General features: G+C 40.5%; 1 protein-coding gene across 2 annotated transcripts in view; it reads left to right on the top strand.

The window, feature by feature from the left end:
* The window catches only part of LOC125005394 (MAM domain-containing glycosylphosphatidylinositol anchor protein 1), a 163,056-nt gene extending 148,040 nt beyond the window's left edge, over positions 1-15,016 (top strand). The window contains exons 17-18 of one of the 2 annotated variants that reach the window (XM_047580729.1): positions 5,003-5,120; positions 9,823-15,016. In XM_047580729.1, the coding sequence (XP_047436685.1) occupies positions 5,003-5,120; positions 9,823-9,908 (204 nt within the window). In that variant the 3' untranslated portion in view covers positions 9,909-15,016. The remainder of the gene's footprint in view (positions 1-5,002; positions 5,121-9,822) is intronic. The other variant, XM_047580731.1, reaches the window with a different exon arrangement.
* Positions 15,017-24,797: the final 9,781 nt, after the last annotated feature.

Genomic DNA, 24,797 nt, shown 5'->3' on the forward strand with positions numbered 1-24,797 from the left:
TATGTTCAGTACTTGTGGCTTTTGGGATGCAATTAATAATGTACAGAGGGGGTCAATAGGTCAACATTTTCACCCACTATAACCTATAGGGGGTCAGTCTTGCCATCCACCATTCCTATCTCCCCCCCTCTGTCACCACCTGTCTTTGGGGAGTGCTGGGTTCCTCACAGTCGATATTAATGATTGAGCATGCATGTTGTTGACAGTGGGAATTACCTGACAAAAGTGGTGCTGTTAATCTGGTGTTTAGCCTCTTTTCTACCAGTTGAAATCGTGAAGAATGACCCTGTTGAGTTTGTTTTGCCGATTGCCATCGTCTGACGGCTCGGTAAACTCAGGGCGGCGGTGTGTTCGAAGGAGGAGACGACTGCTTAAGGTGACGCGTGGATTGTTTGTTGTTTGTTTTCGGCTCCTGCTATCCAGGCATCGCTGTTGCTTTCCCAAGGACGTGATGCAAGGACCGGCAGTCTTTGGCAACTGAACGTTACCCAAACAGAGTCCATTTTTATTTTCCATGCAAAATAAGTCTGCTCCAAGTACTGGTCAGGTTTGTTGTAAAAGAGTTGATGCAACTTGGGGGAAAGCAAACTTGCAAAAGCACGAGGAACTGATTTTCACATATTTTTTTTCTATAAACCCTCATCATGTTTTGACTTCTGTATAACAGCCTGCAGCTTTATGTTTGCATTTCAGATGGAGATCATATTGCTTTATTGTACTCCTTTTCTTTCAGTGTTGTTGCTGTTGGTTTTTCACTAGTGAATTCGGTCTCTGTCTCTGTCTCTGTTGAGTGTCTCTAGTATACATTCTTCACAGCAGACGTCTTAAATAGTCACAGTGGGGAAAGCACAGGTGTAATCACGATGGCCAATTAGGGGATGTCCTGCTTTTGTTCATTCCGGTTCAGTGTTATGATTTACTGGGATGCTTAGTGGAGCACCGCTTATTCCCTTTGCGTCCCAGTTTCTCTGTATATGTTGTAATGTCAGACAAATGTTAATATCAGTAAGGTTTCGTATTGCAAATTAAAAACAGAGTGCATGGGATCAGTTTAGGTCTGAAGTGCTGTGAATCTGCTGAACTGTAGACTGTAGCAATATCTATGTCTGGTCCTGTCACTTTGCATTTTAATGTTAATTCCTCTTCTCTACAGAAGAAACCATTAGTCTGTTTAATAAAGAAAATTAAAGAGCACTGGCCGCGTTTAGTCCATTATCTGTCAGATTTTCCCTCTGAGCAACATTTATATTATTTTCCAGTCCACTTGGATCCTGAGTGCTGGTTGTTGAAGTAAATGTTATTTGTTTCCACATGAGTGCGGGAGCGGCTACATATTGGCACTTGTTTAATTCCTGCTTCGTGTTAGGAGCATGTCCGTGGAGAGCGCAAACTTTCTAGCCCTGTGCACAGCTCACTGACTGCATACACTGCACGCCTTTGAGGTGCTGCCACTCGTCTCCGAATTTCGTCTTTGTACTCCATCCAACAAAAGTAATGATGTCTGTGAGAACAGCGCTCCTTCCTGCTTCTCTAAAGCGAGCAGCCGCAGCAGCCCAGCCATTGGCTAGCATTTTATAACAAGGCTTTTATTGTAAACAGTGGCGGAGCTAACCGATAAGAAAGCATTAGAGTTTAAATTGTTTACAGCCTGCTGGCCATGATTATTACTGTCTGAGTATATCCAAGTCATAAATTCGTGTAATGTGAACTTTCATTTTAGGAGCTTTGCTGCTGTTTATTTAGAGTCATTACATAAAAACTTTGGCGATGGCCATATACATAAAAAGTCTTCTTATTCGTATAATAATTGCTCCTTTTTATCGCGTTCGTCTCACCTCAGAAAGCTCGCAGTCGCATTACTCGAAGTTCCTGAATTGTTAACTGAATTGATCTCGATGCTCATTGTCACCAACAGCATACAGAGATAATGAGTAAACATAAAATCAATGGAGTAACAAGAAAAGGTAACATGTTGTAGCAGATTATTTGTGTCCCCGCTCACCCCTCTGCGGATTACCCAGAGGCCATCTGTGCTCCTCGCAGTGTTTCGACACCTGGGGGGCTCGTTGGAAACCAGGCCAACCCTCATTTTCGTGCCTCGCGCTCCTTTCTGCGCCGGTATTTCAAAGCTGTGTCTCCACGTCTCCCTCTCGCTCGCCTGGCCGTGTCCCCTCTGGTATGTGGATAGCACATCAATGGGGAACATTAAAGGTTACAAGGCTCGACAAAACGACACACTCGCAACCCGAGCCTGACACTTTACTGTACACCCTTTGATCCTGCAGTCACACATGCGAGGTGTCTATTTAAGTCAGGGTTCTTCACACCCACTCTCTGCGTCACGCGCAGTGTCATGACGGGAAGCGGAAATTGAGAGGATCCTACTCAACTTCTCAAAAGGAGACTTTTGTAGTTCATCTTTCAGAAACAGTCTGAGGCCAGTTTGAAGTATTCAGTTAATGGTAAATGTCAAAGTTAAATATCACATGCATTATACAGTATGTAACAAGTGCCTTTTACGGCACAATGACCCCATTTTAACATCTCACAGGCTTGTGACCCCAGCACTCAAAAAGTTGTCCAAATTGTTTTAGGTGGAACTACAAAAGCATCTGCTGAGTGGGTTACATAAAAATATGAAATACATTATTCTCTAGATGTTTTATTTCATGAATATGAAATATGCAGTGCCGCGCTAAGATCAGTACACTCTAGTCCTAAGATTATTTCGTGGCTGTTAGTCAAGCAACCTTGTCGCTCTCAAGGTTGGGAACCTCTGAGATATTCTTCACCTCAGCACAGTGCCTGGCCGTGAAGTGCGATGGTGCAGGTGACTTACACTTCAGCCTGCTCTTTCACCAGTGGAACATTCAGTTAAAGGGCACGGGCCTTTTCCGGAAAAATAAACACGTAAAAATCATTATTTTTACAAAAGCAAAAGCATATTGCACTGCTTAGTCCAGAGCCATTTAGATTGATGCCGTCGAGGAAATGACTGCGCTCGCTGTGATTGCGCCGTTATGCCGCTTAAAGGAGCCGATTATTTGCTGTGGTTCTGTGCATTTGTGTGTCAAGGCCAGTTTTAGTGTCTGGGTTTCCTTCCCCCAATTACTTTTCTCGTTGCGTCTAATTATACAACAAGCTGGTGTCTTGTTCAGTGCAGATACACTTGCAGGTATGCATGTGAAGTGTGTCCGTATGCATTTGTGGGAATTGCCGTCCCACAGTGTGCACCACTTCAGGATAGAAGCGCATCCTTCCACGCTGTGGAGAAACGGCGTCACAGCGTTAAGAAATGAGAGGACCATCTGTAGCCTTTTGACCAATTAGCCTCTATAGCAATTCAAATATCCCCTTTCCACAAATGAGCCGGACAGCTAAACACGTACCGCTTGTGCTGCTGGATTCTTTTTCTTTTTCCTCAACACCAGACAATCTGCTTGGAAGGTTTCTTCTAATAATTTTATTTATTCATTCAAAGAAGGCCGCTCATTCTGGGACTAAATTGGAAAACAAATGGAGGAGAGATGGCACTGCTCTTGTGTTTCTATCCCCTATATGAAGGTAATTGAATGAGAAAATAGTTTAGGGTACCAGTATATGTACTTGCAAATATCTTAAGATTTCAGAAGAAGAGTCGGGCAATATCTTAAGCTCTAACATGGCAGTACTGTACAGTGATTCTCAATTAGGGCATGTGGCAAAGTATGTCAAAGGTTGATCAAATTAGAAGAGACCTCCTCTTTTCACCTTCTTTTTAAATGCAGTGCTGACGTAAACAAAAGAAAATTACGTCACATGCATACGGTCATGCTGCTGCTTGTCTGTGCCAATAAATAAGCTCCGGCGTGTCCCCCCATTGATTTCTCTTTGTTACGCCAAATCGACGTTGCTGTTGGGCACAATAAGGACAACATTGAGGGATTAGAACAGAGGTGATGGAATTCCTGAGCAGCCAGATGTGGTTACCACGGCATTTACCTTCCATTTACTCAGCGCACATGGCTTTTCTTCTTGGCGGGTCAGAACTGGGTTAATTGAACCCACTCTTGCTCTGGTTGGATATATTTACACACAAATTGATGGCAGGGCTGCTCTGCTAATACTCTAACCACAGCGTGCTGGCGATAACAGATGGAATTTTTTAACGTCAGGCCAGTCATGCATATTTGCCACCCCTCCACGCTCGCACCTGCTCGCTCTCTTGTTAACCTGTAGGTGTACAGACATGGCACACAAGTCGAATGCAGGCACCTTATCCATCAGCGTCCACGCACACGGGAGCACATGCTCCCCTCTCTGTTCTTTTGGATTTAAGTAAAGGGTTAAATGCCTTGCTCAAGGGCTACTTGGCAAATCGACAGCGCCTCAGACGTGGTTACACAGCAACCACTCTGGCTAACAAATTTAGAACAAAGCATCTGCAGACGAAACAAGCCAGAAGCAACTGCAGTCAAGAGAGTTGCTTTTGTTGTTATTTTGAAGCCACAAAGTTTTCCTGTTCATTTGCTTTTCCCCTTTTCAGATGCCAGACAGAATACGCTTGGTTTTTGATTAGCTGGGTGCAATGGGCTTTTGGTGCCTTGGTACACCACAGTAATTAGGCTGTCAGTCAAAACCAGATGGCTGGTGGCTAAAATGGGGAAGTCGCTTGGAAATTTTTCAGGCAAGTCCCCTGTTTAGTTTTGCTGATGTGGGTTCACAAATGATTACAGGACTAGAACTACTAAATATATAAATATATTAAAGAATACTAAATATTGTGTTGCTTGTGCATAACTGGTGTGTAATCTATCTGTCGTCGTAATGGGCTATATTATTCATTTATCCATTTGGTGCTGTTTTAAATTAGTTTATTATTACAGTTCTTATTTATAGGACTTGAAAACTATATTTTTATTAGTAGCAACTGTACAATTCCTCCTTCATTGGCTTCACCTGGCTGTGTTTCTGACTCATCTGATGTACGTACCCATGCTGTCTGTCTATGTTTCCGAAACAGATTGTTTTCGAAGGAATGCGGGGCCAGGGTTATGAAGGGGACATTGCCATCGATGACGTATCCATCACGCTGGGGAAGTGCAAGCAAGAGAACACTGTAGCCAACGCAGGTAAGACAGGTAAGATAGAATGTGACAATGTGTGTGTGTGTAGAAATAACAACAAGGAGAACAAATAGATAGGCTGGTGAATTACTTCTCCTCTGTGTGTGTGTGTGTGTGTGTGTGTGTGTGTGTGTGCGCCGCACATTCAGAGGAACTGAAATCAGAATGAAAATCATCAAAGGTAGCTTTTCGTTTTGTTTGTTTGTTTTTGGCAAACATGTCAATAAAACACTTGCAAAGAAGCTGAAGCAGAGGTAAATTGAGCGGAGCTGAATTGATTTCAGCTGACAGCAAATTATTTCGGGGAGGGGGGTCAGCAGAGAAGGGAGTCACTGTAGAGACCACATTCTCAAAATAATATGAGGATGAGAACGAAATGTCAATTTGGTGTTGTGTTTGGGTGGTGTGGGAATACATCACAGAGAAAATATTGTCTTTGCGGGGGCTGCGCGGAGACATGTGGACACCACAGGACACCGGCGTGGAGGCGGGCAGGAGGCCGCATCATCATCATTTGCGGTCCTTCCTCTGTTGTTTTATTAACTTCACTTCCCCCTCTATAGTTTCGTTCTCCAACTTGCCACACCACATCCCCGCTGCTGCCTCCTTCACACCCACCTTCATTATATCCTCCCTCTTCCTTTTACCTTCTGTTCTCAGCCACCGTTTATTATCTGTGTACCTCTGCACTCCCTCCGTTATCGTTAAAAGCTTCAGTTATTTACCCTTTAGAGAGAGAGGGGTGGGGTGGGTAAGAGAGAAAGCAACAAGAACATTTTAGGGAAAAGAGTGTGAGTGGAGGAAAATCAGCGGCGTAAAGAGAACAGGGGATGATGTTTACGTGCCATAAATTACTCCAAATTTCTCCATACCACCCGTGCTTGCTTGCTAATTCACACCTACGGTATATCCAGGTAATTTTCTGCAATTTTCTTACTCACCGGTACTGTTTTTCAGGGGCCACAGTGCCTTCAAGGTGTTCGAGCCAGAAAGGATTTATTGGTTTGGTGTGTGGGGGGGGGGGGGGTAACCAATAACCTAATGATATTGTTATCATTAGGTTTTCATGTATTTTTCATTGCGTTCTCTCTGTGTACGGACATGCACACCAAAACCTTGTTGGCACCGTTATCTTAGCGTACTCAGTCAGGTAACATGAGAAAAACTAAAAGAATCAGACGTGTGCAACAGCATGGGTAGGTCAGACTAACCAGCTGGTGTGACTTTTTTATTTTTTTATTTTACTGTATAATGTAGTCGTTTTTAATACACAGAAGTTTTGTATTTCAAACATATGTGCTGAATGAATAATTTGTCTACTGACTTGAGACACAGTTTGCCGTCATCCTCGAAAATTTGCATCAAATGGCTTTCTCATCTATTCACTACAGCAAAATGAATTCAGAAACACAAGTGAAAACACATGGGGGGGGGATCCCTGCACATATAACATGCAGTATGTTTTGTGAGCAGAGGATATTAGCGCGACAAGTTAGGCTTTCTGATAATTTACATCGATAACTTTTGCAAGGATTTAGCGCAATGAAAATACCAGAGCCACAAAAACAACACAAAATGGGAAAAGAAAAAAAAAAACTTGTTGAATTATTAACAACCTTCTTTTACCTCCTCAAAACCCCAATGTGGGATGCCTGCGCTTCGGTGTGTAGCGCAATTTCACACATACAGTATATGCATGCAACAACACTGACGGATGGAGTGAATAATGGATGAAGGCATAAACAGGAAGAGGAAAGCTCTTGAGCTTCCCGGGTGTGTGCGTGTGCACGTGTGTCCTGCAGGCTTTTGTGCAGGCAGAGACGTACAGCGCAGACAGATGTGTAATTATCAGGCGGCCGACTGAACAGAAACACAATGCATCTGCCTTCAGTGCGGAATTCTCCTTCGTGCGTTTGGCGAGATAAACCGAAGGATCACAACAATTCAATTTAACCAGTCAGATTTAATGCGAGGATGACCTCATAGAGTGCATGACAGTGTCTTACAAGGACATGTTTTACACAGGTGTAATTTGAGGAAGGCTTGAATCGGTGTGATTTGCTGCTCCCTGATGTGGAAGGAGACTGATACATCAACACATCAATACGCACTACATTTGCACCCAAGTATTTCCGGTGGATACTTACCGTATATGTAACCCGTCGCGGTATTACGCATGCAGGGATGCACACAACTAGCATTTGACTAGCGGTTGCAGCAGAATCATTCTCACGTACACATGTGCACACATTTACTTCAGGTTAACTATGTGCACGCACATGGGGACTGGGATCCTAAATGAAGGATGATTGCCTCTGACATGTTTGGTGCAGCTCCATCTGCACAATCACAGAGCTGCACCTGGCTCAAATGTGTGTTTGCAGGAGAGTAAAAGAGGTGGAGGAAGGCGCGCTTGTCTCGCACTGTTTTCCGTCCTCTTTATTCCTCTTGTGTCATGCTGAGCTCTTGCTTCGTATTATGCAAACCGCACAGGCTGAATGCGAAGTATAAAACGCAGACGAGTGAGGAAAAGAAAGGAGGGCTAAAAAAGCAGAAAATAAATGTTCAGCCGCCACGTGCGGCCAGTAAACCGTGAACTGAGAGCCTAATTCTGGAAAGCTTGGGAACTGCACTGGCTGCTCTTCTGAAAGCTGCATGTGCCATATCTCATGTTTAGATGATGATGCACAACAGTTTGGTCTAATATGTCCAGTGCCTCGTCACTGGGGTTAATATCTGGTTAGCAGAAGGCTGGAGCATAGACCACATCATTTTCATACTCACCAGCCGTGGTAGCCCATGAATAGGGTATTTTTATAATGAAAGACGTGTTTCATCACATAACTTTGCACTGACCAGCATTAATCTTCCCTTAAAAGGGACACAAACTCCCCCCACAGTAGGATCTGACCTGTGGCACCCGTCGGTAGATTAATCTTTTATTTACTTAACAGTTCAAGTCAAGTCAAGATCTGATGGGAATTGACATGCACAGAATTCAGAGGCTGAGATTTACCCCGGTTTTATTGAAATGAGTTTGTCAAAGCTTATGTAGAAAAGGTGAGTTTCACAGAGCCAAATCTGCAAAACCTTGACTCACTCACCAGCTACTCATCCGACAAGAACCCATCCTAAAAAGTTGCTCTGAATGGAGTTGCAGCGGCGAATAAGCTGCTTAATGAAACGTTGTAAAGCTTCAGCAGCTGTAATAGAAGCGGATGGAGACGGAGGCGGGTTGCAAGGAGGTTTTTAAATGGTGCCGTTTCGCAGACAGTGATTTGTTGTTTGTTCGATCCCACGTGTGCCACTGAGAACCAGATGCCGAGGCTCGGGGAGTGGATTAAAATGGATGTCTGTGTTACTACAGACATGGAGCCGGGCGCAACAAAGCATGCGCATGCTACGTGATTAATTTAACTCCGTCTTAATTCCATAAGAGAACAGATGATGTATGGGAGCCTGTATTTACACATCAGCTGAAATAAAGCTACTAGCTGCTGCTGCTGCTGCTGCTGCACAGGATCTTGAGTGTGTAGAGAGAGTGAATGGATGAGTGTGTGTGAGGAAGAGCAGGGTGGGACAGGGCAGACAGAGTAAGGCAGACAGAGATATGTAAAACGCCGTGTTCCATTTCAATTTGCTGCCAGCATACTGTACCACTGAAATGTGTGTGTGTGTGTGTGTAGGTCCGCAGCATTCAGATCTAAGCTTTGTTATAAATATTGATTTTCTGCCTGGAGGAAGGACCCTTGATATGAAATCATATTGATCTATTTAATACAATGCCTACTTTTTTATTTATGAGACGGTGTTTCAGCAGCTTGCATTTGTAATTTCTGAGACACAGAGTCTACACCGTGCTAACGTAAAAGAGGAAGATGGGTGTGTTTTTGTATGCCGCCTGTTTGTGGGAGTTTTCGAAGGATAAAAGAAGAACTTCTCAAGCGTGCAAACTGCCAGTTTTCGCCTGCAAATGAGTCCTAAACAATTCAATTACACCGCGTAAGAGGTGTGTGTGTCTGCTGTGTCTTCCAGCCGCCGATAAACAGTCATAATAAGGCCGCACAAAAAACACAGCAAAAATAAAAAAAAATAAAAAATCCATCAGATATTGGTGATGACATCAGTCGTAACTTTTTTCCCCTCATTAGAATTTCAAAGCTGTCATGACAACGTGTGGGATCTCAATGGCGAATATCTTGTTTACTCTTCCGCCCCCTCATCCACAGCTCTATCTGTATCCTCATCTTTTCTTTGCCACGCAACCTGTTCTTTCCTCCCTGACGGCGTCTTTCGTTTTCGTAACAAAAAAAAACAAAAAATCATAGAGTACATGCATTTACTTATTATTCGCTTAAAAATCATTCCTGACTTCAATAAAAGGGTGGGACAAAGAAATCACATGAAAAAAGTCATCATTAAGACCCTCAATGGTTGTCTGCATGTTTGCTTTTTTTTTTTTTTTTTTTGCATTTTCCACCCGCAGACTGAGAAAAATACGTAATAGTAAAAAAAAATAATAATAATAACAGTGACTGTGATTCCTAAACTCTAATTATATGACTGTACTACAAGGCCACATCTGGTATATATAGAGTGAGTAGGACTCACGTCTGTGCAAAGTAATGAATCATTCCATGAATCGCAGAAAGTGAAAGTGTGTGTGAGTGGATTTTATTCACACATGGACTAATATGACTGTCTTTTGTTTCCGTAGTGCTGATTGGAGGATCGCGCTCGCTCCCATTGGCCGACTGGCTGACCTTCGGCCTCTCCTGCTCCCTCCTGCTACTGTACAGATGATGAGCACTTCCCACGGCAACACCGCACCGCCTGTCTGTGCTGACAGACACTGCCCTGACTAGCGCTCTTTTACTTCTCTCTCAACCCGTCTCCCTGTTGTTTCTTCTGGGTAACTGTCTCCTCACCTGTCCGTCCTCTTCACTTATTGTCTTTCTGTCCGCCGTGCATTCGATTCCATCTCCCATGCTTAGGTAAAAAGAGGCACAAAGTCGTCGTCGAGTTTCTCGTCCTCCGCTTTCTTTGAATACCACCCCACACCCACACCCACACCCACCCATCCCCCCATCCAAACAGTCAGTGTAACCAACTGATGCTGTATTTAAGGTTAACATACTTAATCATCCATAGCATTCAAGCTTGAGAGTCTCTCCCTTGTCACGTGTCACGTCCTTTTTTCCCCTCTCCTCCTTCATCCACCTCCCTCATCCATGCGTGCACCCGTCGTGTATCTTCACTCCCCTGAACCGCTCTCCTTGACGGCCCCTCCGCCCTTATTCCCCAGACACGCCAAAGTGTCGGACACTCTACCAAAGATGACAAAGGACCTGAGGGAATAAAATGAGGGAGCAGGGATTCCAGGGAGAAAGTGAAAGTGAGAGAAAGAGAAAGGAAAAGACACAGAGAGACAGATGGTGCTGAAGGAACTTCAGAAGAGAACTTCTTCGCAAAGACTCCTTCCCGTCCCAGACTCGGAGACCCACGGAGCTACGGAGTGACAAAGACGGATGAAATCAACTGATGAATGAATGAATACACCAATGGACGGTCGGTGAAAGGATGACCCAGAAACAGAGGATAAAAGACGGTTGCCCCTGGTAACCTCTCTGCTTGCCACAAGAGACGAACCTCAGTGCGGATTATACGTGTACATTTATCTCTCTACATATATATATATATATATATATATATTAAATATAACAAAGTTTAAACTACTTTAAACACAACTAGGACAGTGGAGAACTTTACAAAAGTGAAATTAAAGAAGCACAACGTTTATACAACCTCTGCTGTTCCTTTGGGTTTTATTCTACTTATTATGTGATGTTGCGATTTGTCAGACCTATTCAATGTTTTTGATATTTTACAGTTTTTGTTTTCTTATGGCGCAACACGCGCCATGGGCAATGGGTAATAAAGTATTATATTACTATTTATGATAGATGATGCAGAGAGGGTGATTTCTGATCCAGAACCTGAGTATAGCATGTGGAGGGGAATGCATTCACACATACAATACTGAACATACAAGTAAAAGACACATACAAACACATCGCTGGCATCTGGGAGCACCTCAGCTCACCCACTGCCTGAATAACACAAGGGGGGGAAGCCGTGGATGGGGTCTCCTCCCACTTTCAGAAACTGGTGTCGACGTGAGACTCAGAGGTCGGATAGGGCAGCCAGGCCTGTCTCTCACATAAAGAAAGTCATGGTGTGGGTACGGTAAGCGGAAAAGCGGCTGGAGTAAGTTTCAGCACTTTTCTTTCTCCACAGGTTACTGAATGTCATGTATGGATTTCCCATACGCCGCTGAGTGAAAGACGGAGATGATTGTCAGTGTCTGCCATGTGTGCAGTGTGGGTTGTGTATTCGTTGCCATTGTTTGATTATTGTTGAAAGTCTGTTGTGTAAACCATTCAGAATCCCATAGATATGATATGTTAAAGCTAAGCAATACTCATATCTATAGATCTATTTACATTTGTTTTTTAATGCATTTAACAAAGAAAAAAAAAACAGTGTCCATAACACATCGTCATGGGTGCTTGACTCATCTCTTATTAGTTCTCTATGTAATCGTCGTTCATGCAGGTAGCAGGTCCCTCTGTAACCATTTTATATCAGTTAAATATGTTTGCATTTTGTTGCATTATGCTTTCAAAAGAACAACTCACACGATCTGCTTATGTATAAATTACATGTAAATTACTCTTTGTCCGTGTCATGTCACACTGAGTTGATTATTGTATTTTTCCGTTACATGTTTATTTTCTTCATTGTGGTCAGTGCAAACTGTGTTATTGTTTTTATTCAATCATAAATAGTATATAACATGCAGACATGATGTGCCTATTTGACTTGACTTGTGTTGAACAAATTACAGTGTAACTGCTGCAAAGTTGTGTAAAGCGTCTTGGACAAACCTGTGCGATGCCACGTACGGTAGAGCATTGTGTGAACATGGAAACGAACTGCAAGCAAACCTTTAAAGTTGCAAAAAGACGCTCCCTGTACCTTAGCTTTATCCCTGTCATACGTTTTCTTTTGATATGACAAGCGCACCTGATGGGACGTTACACATGGATGACACAAACTCTTTAAGATGAATTCGAGTAATATGCTTTTCGTGTAAACTGTTAAGTCTGCGGAAGGCCTGCAACATTACAGCTCCTAACAATGTCTTCAAAATGGCCGTCATTTTCCGACAAACACAGTATAGTGAAACGTGTTTGGTTTTTTTAGACATTGATCACTATGCCTCCAGTCCCTGCATCCTTATGACTAAGGGAAGTGGTGACATGTGGCATTTATATCATCTTAAGTTGTACAATATCATACGCATTATCCTGCATAACAGCAGTGCATTTTAGGTCACTACTTTACCCATGCAGTAGTGATACGTTTTAGAAATCTTATTAAGCGTTGATGTGCATGGCATTTCATCATGGTAACTGTCAAATCATCCCTCATATTGCTTCATATTTCAATGGCAGGTGTAATGCTCCCATTGTCATCATTGGATTTGGACATGTGAACATCAGCAAATGAAAGACGGGGATGTTATGAAGGACTGTGTGTACCCTTGTCGTAGTTCTCACAAAGGAATGCATCATTTGTCTTGGTGTGACAACTCGTACGTCAAGTTTAAAGGAGAATACCATGTGTCAGTGCACTCAGATTAGAGCAGACTGTCTAGAAACAATCCTTCTGCCCCATCACTGAGTTTTAACATTATCATTTAAAACACATACTGTTTCCATATACTCTCATATGGCAGTGATATTAACACATTAATTATCCGAGGTGGCATACTACAAATCAAACTGGAGGAAAATCTTCCAAACGGGAAACATTGCTTCTAACAGAATGTAAACGAAGGGTTTGTCGTTTCTTTTCCTTCCGTCTCAGTATGAACCATTCTAGCAAAGGTTTTGATGTATTCACACCTGTAGCAACAAGCTCTTTGGGACATATCGTATCTAGGACAGATACAAAGTAAGGCCTGCATATATCTTCCATAAAAAAAATCACATGCTGAAGGTATCACTTACAGTTCGGGTGATGTTCAATATTCAGTATAATTGTTCCTAACATCTGTCAATAAACTGAAAACTGAAGCAAAGAAGAGCATTTTCTGAATAAACATCTGTCCTAGGTAACAAGCCAACATATTGAACACGCTGGTCGTCATACGGTGCCAGGCAACCAAATGAGATTGTGTGCTAGAACACAATCAGCTAGAATTGTGAGCGACTACTGATCCTGCATACATTTGTGATAAAGTTAAAGGTCCATCAGATCATATTTGGCCTTAACATGTAAATTTGATTTCAGTACAGTTGTTAGTAGCAGACATATTTTTTGACTATAGCAGATTTGAGAATGTGATGATGGATTGTCTAAATGTACCAACAGCGTGACTTAAGACCAAACCAAAGGCAACCAATCAAATGTGAAGTAGTGGTGAGAATGGTCTGAACAACTTGAAGTGATCAGCAGTTTATGAAAGTATCTGAGTCCATTTCACAATCTATTTCAGGTGCAGCTCTCTAACATAGTGTGGGAAACACCAGAGTAGTTTTCCCAAGACCACAGAGCAGTGTTGCCAGATATAAGACAATTACCACATTTCTACAACAGTTTTGGGGCTTATATGAAAGAAAAAGGCAAATATATATAACAATATAATAGTTTGTCATTTGACTGACAATGAATAAAGCAGTTAAAATCAGTGGTTTCATTCATACGGCCAAACCTCCGTGTTTATTCCTTAGGTTATTGCAGTTTTGTGCATAAATGGCTTTGATTTTAAATGCACTGTGCTTTTTTTTTCAAGTTGTTTTAGTACATATGATAGTTTGGGTGAAAATATGGTTATTTTAAAGCAACAGTGCGATATTTTTTCATTTCCCCATCTGGCAGCACTCTAACAGGGTTCTTACATCTTGTTTGTGTGAATGCAATGTTCATTTCCACTTCGTCCTTGCAGCATTCACATTCATCATTTACCATCGCAGAGCTGAACATGTACGCACACTGACAGACAAGGCAAACAGACAGACACTCACAAAGAGATCCCTGCGACCATGCAGAAAAATAATAACAGCTGGAATGACAAACTGACTGTTAATCTTCCACCTACTGTCTCTTCTGTCTTGAATGAAAGGCGCACATTTGAAAGTTGTTGTTTTTTTTTTATGGAAATGACAGTATGAAACAATGAAACAATCAGCAGCTGAGTGGTGCTGGTAACACTCCAGGGTAACTCTTTCCTTTAAAAGATATTTAATTTTTGGTTTACAAACCAGAATTAACTTTATCCACTGAATTCTATGGCCGTTCCTCAGGAGAGGGTTTGAGACGGTGTTAATTTGTTTTACTGAACAACTTTGATTGAATGCGCTGTCTTACAAAAATCAGAACTGTTCAACATCTTGTTGACACACACATCTTGAAGGTGCACAAGTACCTGAATCCCAGTGGACTTTTTGACATGTAACCAACACAACTGTGTGTAGTTTCCTATGGCAGCACAGCGAGCAGCTCCAAAGTGCCGAGCCTTATAATCTTATGATTTAGGTTTATAGGAATCACCTGACTGTTGAAACTCAACATGACGAGCATTGTCTTCTCATTAAATGAGTTTTGGGAAATGGCGCAGCGTTCACAGTGGTAGTAAACGTGTTGACTGTCAGGATTTACAGCATACTACAGCACTCAATATATTGATCCCTTTCAGAGCAGATGTGAAATGCACCTTTGAGGGAAAGACTAGGGAGGAAGGTAGCAAACAGCGCTGTGTGATGTTTATTTCTGTCATGTATTTTAGAGAAAAGTACATTTGAAATATGACTCTGAAAGGTATAAATAAACATGAATGAAACAAATGGGTGTACTCATCGTCATTTGTTGCTTCCGTGGTTCTTGAATGTAAAAGTTGTGTACCTTAAAGAAATGGTAAGGAGAGATGTAGTGGAGGTTGAAATGATTATTCTGAATAAAAAAAAAAAATCAGTGGTGGGTTTTTAATAATTGCTTCAACCATTCAGTTGTGAAAAAACAGAAAACGTTCTCTGATACCTGATAGCTGAGGTACATGTATATGTAGAGGTGTGCTCTATGCCCATTTTGACGATATATCTCACATCTGGTTTTCCAGTTCTATATAAATAGTCGTTTGGTGGTGGGCAGATTTCCTCCTCGACATAGAGCCAAGCTGACTCTTTCCCCCAGTTTCCAGACTTATAACCTATCAATTTTCTCATCCAATTCTCAGCAAGACAACCCCATTGTGAAGCGAATGACTATGTGAGGATGTGGAAACAGCCACAAGCTCGAGAACCTAAAACATTTGTAGACCTTGGCCTCTTTAAGATAAGAAATTGTCTTGAGCGTGTTTTCAGGCACTGGCTTTGAAAGTGGTTTGTTTCTATTGTTTTTTAGTCAAAACGTGATAAATAATATATTTCATGCTGGAAAACAATTACTTTATGCTCAGTTGCATTTACGGCAATTTAATCCATGTAGACCACAATCTCTTAAGTGCAAAATGTGATTTTATACTGAACCTGGCTTGTGTCACCTTTGTTTACTAGAAAATATATCACAACAGCAGGGGGTTAATTACAGGAGTGTTACAGGTGCCTAAAGACACTAATTACATGCACTTTATCACTCCTTACATGTGATTAATAGACCAACGTGTTTTGTACGCACAAAAAACAGAGATTTGCAAAAAAAATAAAAATTTGTGCGTCTACCAACCCCCTCTGTTGTAGTAATGCAGCACAGTCACCCGCTTGTCTGACCATGCACAGAGCTGCTCTAAATAATTTGACTGTGCATGACAAGGTAACGATGTCGTTGGATGACGCATTCTTTAATATTTTGTTTTTGATGGATTTGGTCTCGATTTGACCCTCCCTGCAGACGTGACGGATTGCGCAGATGATAGATGCAACATATGCAGTAATTACTGAAATTCTTAGGAATTACTGTTAAACAACTTTCAGCACTTCGCTAATGACTTTAGTGTCAAGGCTGCCAAGTTATGCATGCCTAATTTGCAAGATTTGTGTAAAAGTGCACTGAAGTGACACAAATGGCTTTCTCCCATCTTTCAGCACCTCAGACTAGGATGTCGTCGCAAAGTCATAGCATCACAACGAATGCAGTAATCAGAGCTCATTTGCACCCTAAGGGCGTATTATCTTTTCACTTGCTCTGACATTATCACTGTCTCTAAATGCATTTTGCAAATGCCTTCTCTTCCTGCCCATTTGTTTTTTGCCTTTTTCATAATGCCTCTTGTCATTTTTTCTGCTACACTAGCTCCCACTTCTCACACCTATGATAGAAACAGGTCAAAATCACACAGACAGTATAATGGATGTGTCTGCCTCTAACAGACTGCACCTATTAAGCTTGCCTACATTAGTCTGGTGAGTTGGGAAGAGTGATAGGTGTCACATGTTTGAGGATTTCGCTTAGTTCTTTAAGTCTAACCTTTGACTTCAGTAGAAGAACTTTCTCCTGTCAAAAGTCAGAGACAAGACTATTTACATGGCTACATACAAGCTGTATGGGTTTGTCGCTGTCTTACATTCAGTTTAAACTAATTTTTCTCAAATGTCCTAAACTTCACAGGAAAGAAGCGCTTATGGTGTCAGTTTAAATACAGTATCAGACTTTTTGTGCTTTCTCCCCGCCAATCCTTTTTGTCTCAACTGAGCAAGGCAGAGATGTACAGATTGGAGTCTAATTAATGTGTGCTTTCTACTCTGAGCTGCCTCTTAGTGGAGCGCTAGGTGGAGGGGTTCGGGTTGAATGGTTCAGAGCTGCACTTGTTCTCCTTCATTTGTTGTCTGTGACACTGGGGAGGTGGGATTTGTTACTGAGCCTGTGACTGCAGTTGTCTCACTCTTCTGCGAGGACGAAGAAGGGCTTTGTTGCTGTTCCTGCTCGCCTGAAAGATTACTCAGAGTTCATTATTGATAGCTCCAAGCTATGCTTCTTAGAAATCCCTCTGAAACTTAGTTATAAACCATATCTTTAGAAATTACCAATGGTTACTGGTTACATCCCAGTCTTTTATTTTCTCCTAGTTACTCATATTGTATCTGTAACCAATCCAGTATTAATAAACTATTACTGTCAAAAAATAACCAATAACCAAAGCTAATCCCTGTCTGATTTTACTGTTGATTTCTTTCTTTTCACACTATAATTGAGTGTGGATTATTTCTTTATTTTATTTTTTTTTTTTGGAATATCAGAAACTTTTCTTCGATGCTTTCAAGTTTGAATTTCATTCTTCCTGATTGTCAGAAATTCATAGATCCAAAGTTATTCTCCGATGTCAGCCAGTGTTTACAAATTTCCCGACAGAAAATAAAATACTGTTGTTGTTCATTTTGTTTGATAGCATCACAAATGTATTATTTTTTCTTTACTTTACAGAAGGTGATACTTATATAACTTTGAACCGAAGATTAAGGAGTCTATCAAACCCAGATTGCTCTTACCAATTAGGCACATTGCACGGCTGAATATTAACGATGGACCAATCAGAATCGAGTATTCATGAGCGTCGCGTTCCAACCTTTTTTAACCCTTCAGAACCGAGTGGATCTTCGGCGATCCATTAAAGTTTGCGGTTTTTGAATTACTGTAACTCACAATGGTTTAAGTTATTGTGAAACAACAAAAGTGTTGCTGAACACTGGGAAGTTATGCTCTGGTCAGGAAGACTAACTTCGTTTTTACCAACAAATTCCCAGTTTTGCACCAAAGTCCAGCTTTGTTGTTTTGTGGTGGGGGACCTCCTGTATTACGCGCAGCTCTCTGCTTCGCACCACCTGGTGGGTCTTGTTCTGTTAGCTTCACTGTGCCGTGCTGCGACTCCAAATGTTTCATTAAATTCGATGTTGTGTTTTTGAAGCTAGATGGGACTTTGTCTCCAGCACAGAGTGTACCGTGAACCTTAATATTGTTGTCTTAAACTGACAAAAACTCAAAAAAGGGGCTGTATTTCCACCTATAAAACTCATATCTCTCTCCTCCCTCCATTGTTGTTGACGTTTGTGTCCCTGCGTGGTATTACACGTGAGCTGTCCTCATCCTGAAAAACGTGAATTATCACATACATGACATCAGTCCCGCAAGAAGAAAGCAAAAATATTTGTTTTTACCAGGCAGCGACCTCCAGGTCTGAAAGTTGAAGCCCATGCGGAAGTGCAAAAAACTGCAGTTCATCGAGTGGCCACTTGGCAAAAAGGAGCCAATCCCCATAGACACCCATGTTAAAAAGCCTCTGACTCTGGTGGCTGTAGTGAGGGAAAGGAAACTTGTTGTCTGTGAATTATTTTTTTTTTTTTTTGCTTTACTAATGGCATTCTTCTCACTGTATGAGATACCTGACTGTGACGCGACGTCCTGTTTTATTGCATATTTGTACAATGTTCATGGTTTCTATAGCAGTGTCATAACGATCGTATTAAGAGCTAGTGTTTCTCCTGTGTTAACAACACCACATTAGCCCCAGTAGTCTGGTTTTATACTGGTTTTATTTAGTCTGGTTTTATTTTGGCATTCTGGCCATAGACATATACATACAAAATATGTCTATGACTCTGGCTGTAGGTGTGTGTTCATGTGTTTGTTTGTGTGTACGCTAGTCCGGAGGTCCTTCCATCCTAACAGAGAGGGGACGAGAAGCTGAGATACACGATGATAAAGAAAATGAAATAAAATATCTTCAAAGTGACATCATTATTTATTAAAAGAGGAAAAGCGATCGGAAATGACTTCTGTTGTTATTTGGTGATATAAATTAAATTAACTTGACGTTCGAGGGGGTGTGAACTGTTCTCAAGGGATCCTTTCTGATTGTTTGCACTTGCTGTTCATATACTGATCATTAGTAAGTGAACCATAGAATAGAAATAACATAAACATCAATTGCATCAAATATGCTGTGTTCTACATATTTACCTCAAAATTTAGCCATCTACGATTTCTGAAAATATATATTTGTGAGAGCATTAGTAAGTTCTTTGATATTAAGTGGTATTCATTCCTTTTATCTTTCTAACTGTCTTCCTTACTTCAATCCTTCCTTTCGTCCAGAGAAATGCAATGCCTCTCATGGATGAGAGCTTCGTTTTAAACACACATCCCACCATGTGCATTGCTCTCAAAGGAGAGATAAACTTACAGGGGAAACATTCTGTTATGCTTGAGGAGTGAATGCCACTTGTTTGATATTCAGCCACCAGAGAGCTTATGTGCTTTATTCTAGACACTGAGCAGAGTGGGAAGAAAGTTCTACATCCTTACGATTGTCCTCTTTACATTATTCATCAATTGCTGCTCTTCTGAGGCTCCTTTAAATGCCTCCTCAGTGGCAGAAATCTGAAGGTAAAATGTTGAAGTGCTGTGATAAATGTTTCAGGATCTCATGAGAACAGTTCACTACAAAAGGTTTCAAATGATGTGAATATCCAGCAAAGGTCACATTTTCCTTTGGTACATCCACCTTTCTGATTGTTTGCATATTCTAATCTATATAATTAAAAATGTACTGTACGTCGAGGCAAAAGTGCATTTGTAATTATTTTCCACTGTGTTTTATACCCTACCCATGCATGTCCCCCACATAAATAATGAATAATAATAAAAAAATATATATTTCTGTATCGCTATGGAAACACTGAGCAGAAAATACTGAACGTAGGCAGCACAGCTCTAATGTCAATTTTAGTACAATAAATGTAATTAAATAGTTGGACACAGATATGTTGAGTACCACGATCTCACCTCATCCTTATTCTAAATGGAAAGTAAGAAATGAGTTTACAGTGGAGAGAATTTGATGAATTGCTTCCTGTGAGAAAATATGAGTTTTCAGCAATTAAAGGATAATGGTTTTGTTGATTTTAAAGACTGACCTTGAAAAATATTATATTATACAAATGCCACATTTAAGCACAGATTTTTTATTTTATTTCATGTTTTTATTTATGTATGCATTATTATTATTATTATTATTATTATTATTATTATTATTATTATTATTATTAATAATAATAATAATAATAATAATAATAATAATAATAATAATAATTCTTTTTTATTTTATTTTTTTACAAATTACAGGACCATAGTTTGTCAAAACAGTCTTCAAATAGTATTGAATAGTCTTGAATGTCCAACACGATTCTGGCCTTATATTGTTTGCACTCTGCGCTGTCAAAGGAGGATATTTTCCTCTCCTTCAGCCCAGGATCATTATACCTTTTGGAAAGGATAGTCCATCTATGCACAAATCACGTGACAATTTCTCACATTTAGGTTGTTTATTTGGTACATAGAGAATAAGTATTGATTCAGCGCTTAGACTTCAGCCTATCCACCTTAAGGGTAGAAAAAACGAAGCCCTCATCCAAGCAGACACAGTGGGCTTGTTCTACCTAGGCTCCGCGTAAAAGGGAGGAGCGCTGTCTTTCATGTGTCAGTGAATTTCCATGTGTAGCCGATTGGCTTTATCTGGTTTCCAGCATGTGAAATATTGGGGTGTTATGTTTCCTAGTCTGTGAGCAAGCTCCAGCAAAGCGGAAAACAACTCGACAACTTATATGGTGAGATAGCAGAAGTAATATTTTTCCTGATTTTTCCCAGTGTTATACACAGGCTGAAGGCCTTACTTAACCCCTTAAAACCCAGCAGCACTCAATAAAAAACTGCAAGTGGATGGTGAGTGGACAACCTTCACCAAGTGCTGAAGTGCACTCAGAAAAAAAAACGTGTAAGAATGTTATTTCTTCAAGATAGTGTTTCATACTCTGTAAACTGAGCAAAATTTACCTTAAGCTCACAGGGGAATAGTTCACCCAGATTTCCACCCAGACTTTCATTCAATTCCTGGTTTTGGAATGTCGTGTCATAAATCTGCATGTTTTTTATGCAACAGGTTCATTTGTTTCCATTGCGTTTTACTGAAATGTTTTAGTTGGTGTGGAAATCAGTCTCTATTTGTGCAACAATGGATTTTATGTACACACCCATTTACTATAAAGCTTAACTGTTTGCCTTACTGTGTTCAGTGTCAGTTAGTAGCATGCTAACATACCAAGCAAACAAGATTGTCAATATGGTAGTTATACATCATAGCTGCTAAATATAATTACTGCTGCTGATTTTCTACAAGCAAAGAGTGGAGTTTTATGTGATAAATACTACTGTATCTCCCATAAATCCCATAAATGTTAAGTGTAACTTGAATTGTTTTATATGCTTTCCATACCATTCAAAACAAAAGAAAGAGAGCGTCAAATAATCAATGCAGTCATATTTAAAATGGGAAAATGCCAAGGACTGTGACCTGTCTTCATGAATACTGATGTTCCTTGGCATCTAGATGGAATCAAAGTGACTCACTTTGCTGTAATAATCACAGCTATTGATTGGTTTGTGCCGCATAGGCAAGGTCAAACAGGAACTCTCTGACTAAGAACAAGAGACAAAACACAGCTGCAACGCAGGAAGCAGGTTGAATCACATTTAGATTTACAAGCCAAAGCCCTTATCAATCCATTTTGGATTTAGTTCAAATGGTTCATTTGGAAAGAATACATTTTAAATGTGTCCTTGATGGTAATTCATGTTGGAAAAAGTATTGCAGCTTAAGGTATTAACTTATTCAGGTATGTGATTAGCAATGATGTGAATTAATGCTTGAGTCACACCATTCTTGATGCATTTATATTGTTTCAGCCACTCTGTCCATTCACTCACAAAACACTACAACCAATCAGTGAAAGATGGAAGACACTGACTAAGGTGAACAAGCCAAGGTTGCTGCTGAGTAATTCTGTTTTTCATTTACTTGACATTGTACATCTTCATAAATATTTCCCATGGGAACACATGATAAAGGAACTCATTCATTCATGTGTCAGCCGTCTCACAGGCTTAAAGAGGCATTCAGTCATGGAGGAAAAAGGAAGAAGTTGTTTTAACGGACTCCTCTATGAAAACAAGATAATTATAAAGTTGTTTGTTCTCTTTATGACCTTGTTGTTTTATCAAAATTAGTAATCCGGTTACTCAAAACTCTGTTAAAATGCAGTTGTGTTTTATGAATGAATGAATATGTTCAAATGTTTAAATACAAACATATTTACTGATATCAATAATTGCTTTGATTTTCTATTATTCCTTTTTCTTTAAATTGGCCATTCGGGAAATGTACTTATGATGTATGGTGTGTTCTTGTATGGTGCATTTGTGTGTGTGATGATATAGATAGATAGATAGATAGATAGATAGATAGATAGATAGATAGATAGATAGATAGATAGATAGATAGATAGATAGATAGATAGATAGATAGATAGATAGATAGATAGATAGATAGATAGATAGATATACAGCTGGAGATTGGTAGGAGAAGCTGTGAAGCACATTTAGACTTCCCAGAGAGTACATGGAGGTTCATCCTTTCACAAAACTACAATTTACTTTTCATAAAAGTAATGAAAGACAGGCATTAATCTTGACATTTAGAACTTTTTTTCCGTTTTTATCCATCTTTGTGTGTCTGTAGCAAGTTTGGATATGAGAGAATGTCAGCTTCTAAAAGTGCATTTTAAGAGAGATTTTAAAAGTGTAAGATGCACTCTAAGAATAGATGAGACCTCAGTAGTCTCAGCAGGCAGGAGGCTGAATGTTCTATTAATGAAAAATAAACAGCCTCCAATTATATGCTGTGTCAGTGCACTGTGATGTGCTTTATTTGGAAATTAATGCTCCGAGGCTGCTTCCACAGCTTGAGATTGCTTGAGGACTACTTTCTTCAAGGTTTCATTTATTTAGAGAAATTGACCAACGGTAAATAAGCATGAGTGGAAATGAGGCTGTGAGAGGAAGGTACTTCATCATCAAGAGTGTGTTCAAAAGTTTGGAAGCCTTTAGTTTAAAGTACTGTGATTAAATGGTAAGTATGGAATACTAACTGAAGCTTTAAACCATTTTCTAAAATGATAAACAGATACGAGCATTAAAAAAACTGCAAATGCAGTTGCAAAAGTGTAAAGGAGGCACTTAAAAAATTGCAAAAAGTGCAAAATAAACCTAGCAGTGTTTAACACCCTCATTCCTTTATTTAAGAGGAATTCTTCTATTACTCACATACAAACTTCTTGCCTGTCTGAACAACAATAAGCCCAATTTTTTTAAAATGTCAGCTGTTTTTTTTTGTTGTTTGTTTGTTTTTTGTTTTGTTTAGTTTTTTTTTTATTATTCCCATTCACTGCAAGGTGGTCAGTCAAAAGAAGCAAGTGACTCTCTCATGGAAGTGACTCTTGGTTTTTCACTCGTATGCCCTGGACAGAACACTTAATAATATTTTGCATGAACGTGGGCCTTCTGAGGGGGTCCTGTGGTGTCTGGCAACAGAATATTGTTAGTGGGGGTCTTTCAGCCCTGTGGGTTGAGGGGAGGGACCTCTATGGATCAGGCTTATTCCAGTTCATCCCACAGATACTTGATCAGTTTGGGAAACAAGAGAATTTGGAGGCCAGGTCAACACCTTGTGCCGTTCTTCATGTTGTTTGAGTTGCTCCTGAAACAAATTTTCATTGTGTGTGTCTGTGTCAGGCTGCATCCTGCTGGGGATGGCTGCTGCCATAAAATAGTGTCATTACTATGGGGTGGGGTTGTCTGGTGTGGTCTAAGTGCTGGTATTAATAGAGATACTGTTGTGCTTGTACAGCTCTTTGGTTCCGCTGACGTTGTTTGCGCTTTTGAAATTAACTTTGACTTGACTTGATTACACGAATGCCAGGGCCAAACGTTTCCCAGCAGAACATTGGATTGTCACAAGGTGGTCTATGTTAGTTACTTCACCTGTCAGTGGTCATAATGTTATGCCTCTTGTATATGGAGTTTACGGAGGCTGACTCATTTTTGTAATCAGCCTCAAGTGGCCACTGCCTGTACGCTGCTGACCTTGTGCAGATTTTTCCAGTACTGTGATTTCTGTAATTAAGCCAGTGGTTTCATTACTGCCCAATTAGTCTCATAGTCACTCTCACTGAACCGCCTGCTTATCTGTTCCCGTGTTTCCCACACTCTCTGCATAAACGTGCTCTCTCTCGCACACACACTCGGCATAAGCTGTGCATTCTGCGTCGCCATGGACCAGATAGAGAGCATTGCACTAAGTATGTTTGCTCTCCAATGGTGCTTACAGCTAGATAACATTTAATATAATCGCCACTGAGATTGGCTTATCATTCAGCTCTGTTATTGAAAAGTTGTTGGAAAAGTTTGCCTGTTAAACTATAGCCATTGAAAGACCAGAAACTCTGCCACATGAGGAAACAAAATCGTAATCAGCACAACTAAGACTAATAATAATATATTGGTTTTATATAGCACTTTATCATTAGATTCTCAAAGCTCTTACAATTGGATACATTATTCATCTGCTCACACAGTCACATCACACTGGGAGCAAGGTGGATTCAGTGTCTTGACCAAGGTCACAAAGTCAGTCTAGGGATAGGGCGGGAACGAACCAACCTTTCGGTTATTGGACGACTGCTCTCCCTCCTGAGCTACTGCCACTGAAATGTCAACAGGTCATCACAATAACGGCATGTTTCA

Source organism: Mugil cephalus, chromosome 3, assembly GCF_022458985.1.
Source record: "Mugil cephalus isolate CIBA_MC_2020 chromosome 3, CIBA_Mcephalus_1.1, whole genome shotgun sequence".
In the NCBI taxonomy this organism is placed as follows: Eukaryota; Metazoa; Chordata; class Actinopteri; order Mugiliformes; family Mugilidae; genus Mugil; species Mugil cephalus.